This window comes from Macaca mulatta, chromosome 2, assembly GCF_049350105.2.
Source record: "Macaca mulatta isolate MMU2019108-1 chromosome 2, T2T-MMU8v2.0, whole genome shotgun sequence".
Lineage (NCBI taxonomy): Eukaryota > Metazoa > Chordata > Mammalia > Primates > Cercopithecidae > Macaca > Macaca mulatta.
The window spans coordinates 5,130,865-5,143,786 of NC_133407.1; the positions used below are offsets into that span (position 1 = coordinate 5,130,865).

Genomic DNA, 12,922 nt, shown 5'->3' on the forward strand with positions numbered 1-12,922 from the left:
GATACTATCTGGGATAGACTAGGTTAAATATATTATTAAAACTAATTCCACGTTTCTTTTTTACCATTTTTTAATGTAAAAATTAAAAATTACACAGGTGGCTTGCATATTTCTATTGGACATCATCGATACAGAAAACCCAGTGAATTCTCCATAATACAGTCTATCAGTGCCTAGTGGCTGCCAATTACAGCTGCACAAATTGAAGGGTTTATATCAAGGGATATATAAGAGGGTAGAATTTCCACTGACTCATTTCTTTGTAAGCACAAAATCATTTTCGGGGTCTACATTTTCTGGGGATGGAAACATTCTGTGGTACAGAAGCCAATCTGTAGCCATCCTGAAGAGATGTGCTATTTGGCTGTCTCTCAAAGCTCTAGAACAATAATTCTCAAACTTTAGAATGCATCAGAATTACCTTGAGGGCTTTTAAAAACAGATTGCTGGGTTTCACTCCGAGTTTCTGATTCTTCAGTAGGTATGGGACGGGGTCAAGAATGTGCATTTCTAATGTGCTCCAGAGGCTGTGCTTTGTGACCAATAATGATTCTTACCCCTGGTTGCAGACTGGAATCACCTGGCTAGGAAGCCTTAAAAACATATATATAGTGCCACTCAGAGCACAGTTGAGTCTAGGGTATAGTGAGGTTTGAGATGCAATAAATAGATACCAAAGAAATCTGTGACTCAACATATACTACAAATTGACTATCCCTAATTCAAAAATCTGAAATCTAAAATATGCTGGCCCCAAGCATTTCAGATAAGAGATACTCAACTTGTAGTTGTTCCACTTTTTCACAAAAAAGAGATCCAAGATAAACTCTTCTTCTTTTTTTTTATTTTTCTTCCAGACAGGGTCTTGCTCTGTTGGCCAGGGAGCAATCATGGCTCACAGTAACCTTGACCTCCTGGGGCTCAAGTGATCCTCCCGCCTTAGCCTCCCAGTTGCTAGGACTACAGGCACAAACCACACACCTGGCTAATTTTTAAAAATTTTTTTGTAGATATGGGGTTTCTCTGGGTTGCCCAAGCTGGTCTCAAACTCCTGGGCTCAAGCAATCCTCCTGCCTCAGTCTCCCAAAGTGCTGGGATTACAGGCATGAGCCACCATGCCCAGCTGACAGTAACTCTTTGAACTTTAAAAAATAAGTTAATTAATGCATGTCAGTGTTACCTACATAGAAAAACTGATGATTGAGTGATAGGATAATTTTTTTTTTTTTTTTAGACAGACTCTCGCTCTGTTGCCCAGGCTGGAGTGCAGTGCTGCCATATGGGCTCACTGCAAGCTCCGCCTCCTGGGTTCACACCATTCTCCTGCCTCAGCCTCCCGAGTAGCTGGGACTACAGGTGCCCACCACCATGCGTAGCTAATTTTCTGTATTTTTAGTAGAGACGGGGTTTCACCATGTTAGCCAAGATGGTCTCAATCTCCTGACCTCGTGATCCACCTGCCTCGGCCTCCCAAAGTGCTGGGATTACAGGCGTGAGCCACCGCGCTGGGCTGTGATAGGGTAATTTTGTACTAGAATGTTATCCACTCATTACACTGCACAAAATAGGTCCTTAAAATAATAATTTTATTACCAACTATAAGAAAATAGCTTTTCTAAGTAGTGCCAGAAAAAGAACTTTAGATAAGCATTGTCTGGTTTCAGACTTGTGAAGCAAAGTAAAAGCTTCCTGAGAGCTCACTAGAACGATGAGGTAGACTCAACTCAAATTTCTTTAACTGTATTAGCTTATCAATGTAAAAATGCAAGCATGGTTTAAAAGGACAAGCCACTTTCTTCCTTTTGGGCATAAGATTCACTCAAAATAGGTTTTTACATATAAATGAGTTAACTCCATACTTATCTAGTTCCATCTTTATTCCTTATTTCTCAATTAGCTTTTGCATCTATTGATAATAAGGTTCTATCATTAACATTCCAAATTTTGCTCTGTTGAAAAAATAAATGTCCAATCACCAAAGTTATATTCGAATATAATTTTTTAAAGTCCCTAGATTTTCTTAGTCATCACGATTACCTGAGTGTGCAGAAGTTCTTCTTGAAGTTGGTCAATTTTCTCTTTGTCTGACACCTAAATGTTTAAAATAATTTTAGTTGAATAGAATTAGGTTTATACAGAATGTGCAACAAGTTAAATTTTTTTGATAAGTATTGAGAGTTAAAAAAACTGACTTCATATGCATATTTAATCAAAGTAATTTTAAATCAAGTGATTTAAGTAAAAATATCTGTATTTATCAAAAAAAATAGTTCACCAAAATTTTATATTGAGAAACAAAAACCTTAAAAGGCAATCATTTTTCTGTTGCTATTCTAGTAATTTCTTATGAAAGACTAGTTAGAAAAACAAGAAATCAACACATATGGTTACTAAATTCTTCAGAAGCTGTTTTGTACTAAAGCATAGGGACTCAGATATTTGGGGAAATAAAGCACTGATATCCCTCCAGAAATGTGTTTTGAAAAGTCAAATACATGTTACTGTTGACAGCTATTTAAAAAGTTCATTGGTCACAGTGTATCTTATAAGGAAATATTTTTGTATTGTATCCATTTCTGTACCATAAGTAGCGAATTATATAATAAATGCAAAGAACAAGTTGCGCATTTTCAGAGATTTAAGTGGAGCCAAATGCTTGCTTTTAAATTCAGTTTCAAGGAAAGCTCTGCTAACTCACAATACAGAGAATGCATCCATAGCAATGAAGCCAAGTAAAGCAACTAAAATTAATTTGAATATAAAACAAAAATAAAACCCACAGGTATTGTGTAAACTACTTCAAATTGTTATTAATGCTAGTAATTCTAAAATAAAATATTAAAAAACAAACAATTTTATTATATAACAGGTTTTAAAGTAGTCACAATACAATTATAAATACAAAATATAATAATCAAATATAATAAAAATGATGTGATTTATGACAAATTCACATAACTGTGCTTTGACTTCTTGGTAAGAGGCAGAAGTTGTCATCCCCAGCCTTTAAAAATAATTGTCTAACTTCTGAAAATCAAAACTTGTAAATATGAACTTATTTCACAGGAGAAAATAGTTAAATTCATATTCTTCTTCATTTAAATCCTTGTTGATCTTCATTCATTGGTTATTTGAGCAATCACAACACAACATGGCAGCAAATATACATGAAAAAGTTTTAAATGATTTGCTCATTCAGGTAGACATTAATAACTCTTGTCCACAATATGAAGAGTTAAGATTTTAATTTCTATTTCTAAATACTTTCTCATAATTTCCTCAATTTTTTATTTCAACAATATAGATGACAACCCTTGCACATTTTTTTTTTCCCTTAAAAGTCTATGCCTAAATAGCTCCAAAAATGATTTGGTAATTAGAAAAAAGATAATGCAAACTTCAATTGCTTTCCCATTCCTGTACAGCAAGCACAGACCTGCTGATAGAAGCTTTTTTTCATTTTGACTGTGTGTGTTTATGTAGGATGGACAAGAATTATTAACAGTCTCCTAAACTGTGAGGAGACAAGCAAGTTGGAGAGGAGTCCACAAACTAAAGAACAGAATCTTGAAAGCCAATGAAGAAACAAATAATTCCACATTATGATCATTTGGCATGCCATCACACTGTAACAGTGCGGTCATAAAAAATTGTTACGCGGATTTAATTTCCAATTCATTTTAAAAGGTACTTTGATTTACTCTGTCCCATTAAATATTTATCCAACTGTAGCTAAATTAGTATGAAATGTATAAACTGTATTAGTATAAATTGTTTTAGTTTTAAATGTAAATACTGACTTCAGGCAATATATCCTAAATTATTATAGAAAATCCAGCATTACTTGACATCTGGGGCAATATCTTAAAAACTAATACAATTAAACAAAAAAGTTAGGATGTTTAGTATAAGCCAAGGGCTATAAAAGGTTAATTTAATTTGGCAAAATAAAAAGGTTATATAAAAAATTTAAATGACACAAGGTTAGCAGAATATTAAAAATATAATTTCTATGCTAGATTAGTAGTATTTAATGATCACAACTGTTAAGATGTTTATAAATTTAAATTTTAGGAGTATTTAAATGTATCATTTGCCTTTCTGGTACAATGAATAACTCACACATGGTTTACCAGCATGTTTCCTCTCTGCTTAGTTTAATGGAACATCACAATTAATCACAATGTTATATTAAAAGACAGCTGGCCGGGCACGGTGGCTCACGCCTAATCCCAGTACTTTGGGAGGCCGAGGCAGGCCAATCACCTGAGGTTGGGAGTTCGAGATCAGTCTGACCAACATGAAGAAACCCCCGTCTCTACTAAAAATACAAAATTAGCCCAATGTGGTGGCGCATGCCTGTAATCCCAGCTACTTGGAAGGCTGAGGCAGGAGAATCGCTTGAACCCGGGAGGCAGAGGTCACAGTGAGCTGAGATTGTGCCACTGCACTCTAGCCTGAGCAACAAGAGCAAAACTCCGTCTCAAAAAAAATAAAGTAAAATAAAAGACAACTGGTGGTAAAGTAAAAAATCAGACCTAATATTTCCTAGGAAACAAGATAAAAACATTTAGATTTATAAAACAAACATTTAAGATTGATGAGATGATAATTTTTATATATTTTCTTAAGAGAATAACACAAGCTATTTTCAATCTGTCACTCTAGGTCTTAACTAGCAAATGGGGTATATTTTATTTTGATGTGATTTACTGATAAAATTCATTGACTTACAACAAGAGCAAGTTCATGTCCTGATGTTCAATATATTGTTTGCATCATGAAATAAATTTAAAACTCACCCTGACAGAAATGGGTATCAATGGTCTTGAAACCAGAGCTTTTCTACAATTCCAGGGCTATGAAACTGATGGAGAAAGAGCGGAATCCTCCGCAGAAACAAGCTAAAGCTGAAAGAGAAAAACCTTTACTAGCTCCTCACAAAACCAAGCCTAATTTAAAAATTTCAAGTATTTCTTCCTATTAAGCCATTGAGGCCACTCTGAAATTCTGAAATACATATATAAAAAGGTCATTGTAAAAATTTCGATGTATGTGAACATATCCATAGGAGGCAAAACTACCAATGGTAGTTTTAATCTTCTGTCTCTGCTTGAGTTCTTTTTTATCTTTTGCTCAGAAGATATAGGGAAAATTTCTTAGTTGCTACTAATAAGATACCCAAAATGATGATCTACTTAGACTTTCAAGAAGATAAGGGAGAAAAAACAATTAAAAAACAACAAAAAGTACTGTGGTTTTGTGCATCAAGTAAACCTCACATGCCTGGAATGATAAAAATCTCGTGAATCAGGATTTTGATCATTATGGGAGTGAAGAACTGAAAAGTCATCTCTGTAGTAACTACAGGGGGAAAGGAGTGGAGGATACTGTAAGGTAACAGTCTTTCGGAGAGTAAGAGGGATAATTTCACTATAAAAGAGCATAAATTATTTTTAAAGTCACATTTTCTTCCCCTCAAGGTAACTACAATGTGGGCAGGAACAGGCCCTGTTTGCTGCTCTACTCAGGGTAAAACGTCTTGCCAGTGTCTAATTTACAAATGGGGAAAGGGAGGTATAAAAGGGTTAAACAGATAACCCAATACATATTAGAAAGACGAATAACATCTCTAAGCCCAAATAAAGGCTAGTAAAGGAGGCTTAAAATGAACATTAGCTTCCAGCAATGAGAAAATGAATCAGTATTCATTACAGATATCTCTTGATTTGTCAGATTCAAAAGCTCATCATTAATCTTAAGTCATATCTCAGAATGTTAAATAGCAGGCCTATGGGACACATTTCAAGATGTCTTATGAAAAAAACTTAAGAACAACATGTAACTACAGCTACATTCTTATTTCTAAGTAACATATAAGAACATACTCGCTCTTCTCCCTTCTTTCTGTAACGAAACTAAAGTATGGGTGGCTCAGCCTAACCATCCAATTTGTCAAGCTATTTAAATGATATATTCACAGTATACAGAACAGGGATTGTTAAAGTACCGTTCAAAATAAGTCCTCCTCGGCTTAACACAGCTACTTTAATTTAACCAGGTAGGAAACCCACTTCTTTTCTTTTTCTACCTATGTTTTTGCTCACCAAAGCTAAATATGTATAGGAATTGATTCCACAGCCATGGAATTGAGAAAAGCCAGGAAGTGACGCTGAAAAAATAAATGAAACTATGGTGAGTACTCTGAAGTCCTAACCACCACCAAATGAGGTAAGGTTAGCCAGCAAAATTACTGTACTAAATCATTATCTATAATATTGGTTGATTTAAATAGCAGAATGTACAAGAATTATATGACTGAATCTTTGTTCCTGACTAGGGTTTGTATATAACTTCAAAACTTTTCTGATCTAATAAGATGTAACATAATTAGCTGATTTCAAGATCTCAGAGTATAATTTTAAACTCATTACATTTATTTCACTTTGACCTAAAAGTCTCTTCCAAACATGAACTTTGGGATCTACATGGTGGGATTACCTAACCATCAAAATAATATTTTTATGGACCTGCTGATTGCACCAAAAGCCACATACTGGTATAGACTTACGTTTTTATTAGAACTTGTTCTTTAGCAACCAGGATGATATCAAATTTCCAGTGTTCAAACCTTCAGTAGTCCAAGGTGAAAATTTATTTGTGCTGACTTTGATTAACGTGAAAAATGTACGTAATGAGTTTGTCAAAGTGTATAAGAACTACGCGCTTTTGCCTAAAAGTTAAGTCAAAATAACTTTCTTCTATAAGAACATGAATGTTTCCTATCCATACACTTTAGCTAAAACAAATAAATAAATGTTATTCTTTAGTGTAAACTGGTCATCTACAACAATCCTTTTCACTTTGGAAATAAAAACTTGGGGAGCAAGTAGGTAGGTAAGATGCCTACAAACTTAGGGTGACTCAATAACTGGACCACATAAACAGCAATTCCTAATTTTATTCTAAATATAAATACAGGAACCCTACAGATAACCTAATTTTCAGAAACTAAAACAACTCTGCTTGAATTTGTTACTTTTGGCTTTTCCTATACTACCCACTCGAGAGAAGTTCCATATTTATGATATATCTTTGTATGTTTACTTTGTCAAATCAATTTCTTGTATTTGGAGTCCATGAATGGATTAAGGCGACATGATCTTGGCAGAAATGGCTGATTAGTGTGAATGTATCGGTAGCCCCCTTGAACCATCCATCACCTTGCGCTTCTGTTGGGCATAGCTCGTGCTATATTGGCCAGCGGCTCTGCGCGCTTCCTCTTCATGCTCTTGAATTTGTTGTTGTAAGAGAATGAGCTCACCAAGCAGACCCTGCCATGAGTTCACAATGAGGAGAAGAGGAAATCGGGGAGGAGAACAATGTTAAACCAAAGGGCGCAACAAAGGAACAGATGTAAGATAGGGAGGGATGGTTAACTTAAAACAGAAATGGAAACTCATTTAGAGCTGTCATACCCTTGGGCTCTGTACTGCATTTCCATTTTCCTCCTCAGTAAATTAGATGTCTCAGAAAAATAAAACAGCCCAGTTTAAAAAGTGAAAAGGAAAGTGCAATACTAAGTGCTAAATGAAATGAGCCAGATATACACCAAATATGGACAAAAATACAGATTTTTTTTTTTTTTATAACAGTGTTGATCTTACTGGTCAAAATTTTCTAATTCTCAACCATGATTCTCTCAGGATTGATTGAAGATCATACTAGCTTACTTAATTATTAAATTATTATTCTTACGTAAATATTTTTTTCTTGATATTTCACTGATTCAAGTAAAGGTCCCTAGAAACAGGTTTCCAGCATTAAGTTAATCAAGGTTTTACATTAAGTCATATATTCCATGTGCCTCTCCATACCTTTGATTAAAATTTAGGGTTCTTTATTTAAATTAAAAGATAATATTTCAGGTTCTGTTTTGATTTCATATATAACATCAAATAACTAGTCTGACCGAATTTTTACTTTTTTATGAGCTGTTCTGATGACATTAAATAGAAACAGCCTCTGAGAATACAGGCAAGCATATACAAATTACTAAACAAAAGTGCTATAAAAGAACACAATTAAGATATGGAGACAATATAGTTATTATGAACATTTGAAATGAAAACAAAACAGAGTTTGGACCTAAGCACAAAAAATCACCCTTTCTATTTCTGAAATTCATTCCACTTCATAATTATAAAATAGTATATTGACACAATTTTTAATACAGCATATTCACATGTGGCATACTAAAACACACGTCATTTCCTACATAGCTTAATTGTTGGCCTATTAGATAACTGACCTCAAAAAATGTGGAGGAAAGACAACCAAGATTTGACAATGTTACAAGCCTAATGTTTTCTTAATTAGAAATCCTAAAAAAAGTAAAGTTCTAATGAATGAGGTAACCATTTGTTTAAGAACAGCGTTCTGGGAAAACAATCGACTCAATTTTTACCCAAGTTACAAAAATAAAAAGAGGAAAATGGGTATTTATTAAGATATTCTAAAGTAGGACTTCTAAATAGTTTCAGAGTTAAAAAAAAAAATGACTGCCCAAAATATTTAATTTTATATAATTAGAAAGTGTCTTAAAATCTGGATATAATTTGGAGAATTTTTATTGTTAGTTTTGATACATTAGGCTGTGATCATTGCCAATATTAGACAATAAATGAAACTGGTTGATTTACTATAAATCAAAGGATAAAACTAGTTGATTTCTTCCACATGACAATTGAAATTCAGTATCTGTTTCCAGATACAAAAGTATAAAATATAGTTATACAAAGACATGTCTTTAAATAAATCAGTTTTATGATCATTAACAAATCTATCAAAGAAAGACAATGCTACCTACTACCCTCATCATTCTCATAATTTTTACCTTAAAAAAAATTGCTTTATCAAGCAGAAAGAAGAGTAACCTGATTTATTTTCATTCATTTGGTCATTTATCATAATCCTTTATTCAAATCATCCAAGTGTTCAAATTTCTCAAACAACTCCCTTTAAAGAAGGCTTCCTATGTTGGTTTATACAGTAGTGTACCTGCTGTACTTACATACCACTAGTATTTTCATTTATAAAATCCCAAAGCAGTGAGAAAATATTCCACATTTCTTTCTTTTTAAACACTAGTCAAGTGCAATAGTGAGAAGGAGGCAAAGAGTAGAACAAAGAGTTCAATCTGTAACTGACTGTGATTAATCGAGATAACTCACTCCCTTTGGATCAGCCACATTCCACATTTCCTACTCATGTCTATGAGGCACACAGTGCTTTTTTATGTATAGCTTAAAAATTCATCTCGAATTCACTGCTTATGTATATACACAACTGCATGGTAAATACTCCAATCATCTATTAGATTTCAAGAAAATGCTCTAGGGACATGTCACTTTCCTTCCACGCCTGTTACTGAAGCACTATTATGTAAAGATACTTGAAATTAACTGAAATTGACCTTCTGAAAAAGTAGGAAGAAAACAAGAATTAGACATAGAAAAGCTATTTACATGATACTACAATTATACCAAGGTTACCCGTCTTTGATTTTGTGCACCAGTCTTACCCTAAATACCAAGTGATGGCCACACAGCCTCTAAGCTAAGGCCACGTGGAACAGGAAGAGGAAGAAATCTATGCACCTACTGTGCAAGATACACTCCTCAGATGTAGAAACCACATTTTTCAATACATGTTTTCCCAAGCTTAGCAATTTTTCTTTCAAGAAATGGCACAAAAATACTTTTTAAAATAATATATATCATATATAAAATACAGTAGTATTTATAAATAACAATAAATAATCATTAACAATCAAAGATGATGTAGTCTCTTAATGTCTCCTGACTCCTGGCTGTTGTCAGTTTGACACTGCAGATCTCAATCTCTCATCTCTTTTTTTAATCTCCATCTCTGAGTCAGCTTCCTTATCTCAGTCTCATTTCACATCTCAGTCTCATTTCACGTACAATGTTCTGTTTTTTTTTTAGTTATAACATCAGATCAAGAAAATCAGTAATAACTCTAGAAACCAAATATCAAATGAAAATACTGTGCTAACCTAAAAGTTAATGAGTTTGGTAGAGAAGATTTTAAGTAATCTTGAAATACTATACTATGGTCTGAATTTTTGTCCCCCACAATTTCATATGTTGAAACCTAACCTCACAAATGTGATAGTATTGAGAGGTGGGGCATTTGGGAGGTGATGAGGTCATGAGGTTTCTGGAGTTACTGGCCTTACAAAAAAAGGCCAGAGCTGCCTAACCCCTTTTGCTATGTGAGGATATAGGGAGAAAGCATCATCTATGAAGCCGAGGGTCCTCAGAAGACATCAAATCTGCCAGGGCCTTGAACTTGGATTTCCAGTTACTACATTATTTGTTGCATAGGAAATCCCAGAAAAGCAAATCCTATTTAAGCCACACTGCTTAATTACAATTCAGAATATCAAGTACATGAACTACTTTTACAGCCTTGTTCTCCTCAATGGTTGCCAAATATGAAGGCCAGGGAGAATCTGCAGGTAATCAGAGCAAAAAATTGAGGGGACCAAAATTTTGTTGGCATCAGCCAGATTTATTTACTTTAATCAGCCTCTACCGAGTTAAACCAATCAAGTGGTTTTACTAAGATGCAACACTATCCCAGGTGCTCTGAGAAAAAGATTTAGTAACAGAAATGGCCGACTAAATGGTAAGAATGTAAGCAAAAGTAAATAGTGTTTCATATGGCAAGTGTTTTAAACACTGAGAAGAGTATAATTAATGGAGCTATGAAGGTTATGGAAGGATTCATAAAGTGACAATTGAGCTGTGCTACAAGGATGAGTGAAAACTAAACATGCAGGAAAAAAGAAAAGAGACACTTCATCTGGGGAGGTACAACATAAACCATAAAATTAAGAATCGGAGGGCCGGGTGGCTCACGCCTGTAATCCCAACACTTTGGGAGGCCGAGGTGGGCGGATCATGAGGTCAAGAGATCAAGACCATCCTGGCCAACCTGGTGAAACCCTGTCTCTACTAAAAATATAAAAATTAGCCAGGTGTGGTGGCGGGAGCCTGTGATCCCAGCTACTTGGCAGGCTGAGGCAGGAGAATCACTTGAACCTGGGAGGCGGAGGTTGCAGTGAGCCAAGATCGCACCACTGCACTCCAACCTGGGCAACAGAGCGAGACTCTGTCTCAAAAAAAAAAAAATAAAATGAGAGTAATATGTTGCAAGAAAGAACATTAATGTATTATCATTTAATAATTATACTTAAAACAATACTACTACTTTTCATGATTTGGGCCATGAAAAAGTCCTTCAAATATTTTCTACAAATTATAAATGTGCTTGTTGCCTTCCGAATGGCCTTACTTCTGTGAGATGCTTATAACCAATCAGAAACATAGAACAAAAGCACAGAAAATAAAATGTCACATTTTGCAAATCAATTTCACTGGAACACAATAATCTTACAGAATCTAAAAAAGGGAATGAACTAAGTGGTCTTGTCACCTGTATATATGATGACTGATATACAGAAATCTGCTGACTCCCAAATTGAATTAGTCCACCAATTCTCTAAAATAGGCAGCACTTCAATTTGTCTTCAGGTAGTTCTGAAGGTCTCCAAGTCTCAATAATATTCAATGCACATCAAGGGCTATGTCTCTTTTCCTCCAGCGGACATACGTTTTCAAATTTTTGATTAACAAGAAGCATTTATTAAGAGGTGGTTTTAACGTATGTCAGTCATACCTCAAGATAGTAGGGCGAGGTTAAAAATGGTTGGTTTTACTATTTGTTTAAATGTTTCATTAATCAAATCACATCAGAACTTCTGATTAACATGACATAAATAATTCATTAGTGTCCACAAACTGAATGGATATAAATCCAGGCCAAACCAAAGAAACTTGATAATTCATTAGCCTGTGCAGCAGCATTATGTGGAAATCTATGTTTTCTGTAGACTTTTTGAAGACCGGTATTATAACTTTCCAGGACACCTAAAACTCCAGTAGTAACCCCAGGCTGGGAATCACAGGTTATCGGTTCATCATGTTGTTTACTTGGTCTGACTGAAGTCAAACTATTTGTGCTCCCCTCAGCTCCCCGTCACTTCCACTTCAGTTGACTTTGAATGGTCCTAACTGTTCTGCTCTTTGCCAGCACTTCTCCAGATGTGTTTTCCTACTAGAAAGGACAATTCTTTTCTTCAGTTCTAGTTGTAGAAATGTTTTTCAATTATTATTACTTTCTTAAAAAGCTGATTCACATATACTTTTACATTTCTAGAAGTCTAGCCAGAAACTTTGTTACAAACCTGACAACCATTAAACTAATACTTGACTGCTTCAAACTCTAAATAGTATTTTAAATCTGGGGCTTTCAGACCTCAGACTGAACCAGTTAAAAAAGTATTCAGCTAAAGCCTGGCCACCCTACCACCTCTGATTATTGCCCACATTTTCAAACTTGATGTCAGAGTGATTTCAAAAAGGGTACTGCTAAGCTAAGGTCTCTCTTTGCATGCTTACATTCAACCATTAATTTGCACACAAGTCTCAAAATCAGTCAGTTTATCTGCATCTTAGCTGAGTGACTCATCATTCTCAAGCATCACAAGTAACAGCCAAACTTTGCAAACACGATGCTGCATATTATTAACAATAGAATTTGAAACCATCAGTTAGGACTTGAGATACATTTTTGGATAGTAAATTTTTATAGTAGCATTTGCTATAATTTGACTTAACCAGTAATGAAAGTAGCTTAATTACAACTCTAGATTCAGTAGGTATAACAAATAGTTGAAAAAAAAATAATTGATAAGTCTTTAATGGGCAAAATAAGCACCACAAATTGAGAAAAAGTCAAAAGGAAATAGTTTACAAGGACATTTATTGTCAAA

At 34.5% G+C, this 12,922-nt stretch overlaps 1 protein-coding gene across 8 annotated transcripts in view; it reads right to left on the reverse strand.

Annotated features, from left to right (window-relative positions):
* The window catches only part of OPA1 (OPA1 mitochondrial dynamin like GTPase), a 96,469-nt gene that overhangs the window by 61,230 nt on the left and 22,317 nt on the right, over positions 1–12,922 (reverse strand). For 4 of the 8 annotated variants that reach the window (XM_001087037.5, XM_015132523.3, XM_077991160.1 and 1 more), the window contains 2 exons: positions 7,224–7,334; positions 2,038–2,091 (listed from right to left, as the gene is read on the reverse strand). In XM_001087037.5, the coding sequence (XP_001087037.2) occupies positions 2,038–2,091; positions 7,224–7,334 (165 nt within the window). The remainder of the gene's footprint in view (positions 1–2,037; positions 2,092–7,223; positions 7,335–12,922) is intronic. The other 4 variants (XM_015132525.3, XM_015132524.3, XM_077991163.1 and 1 more) reach the window with 1 other exon arrangement.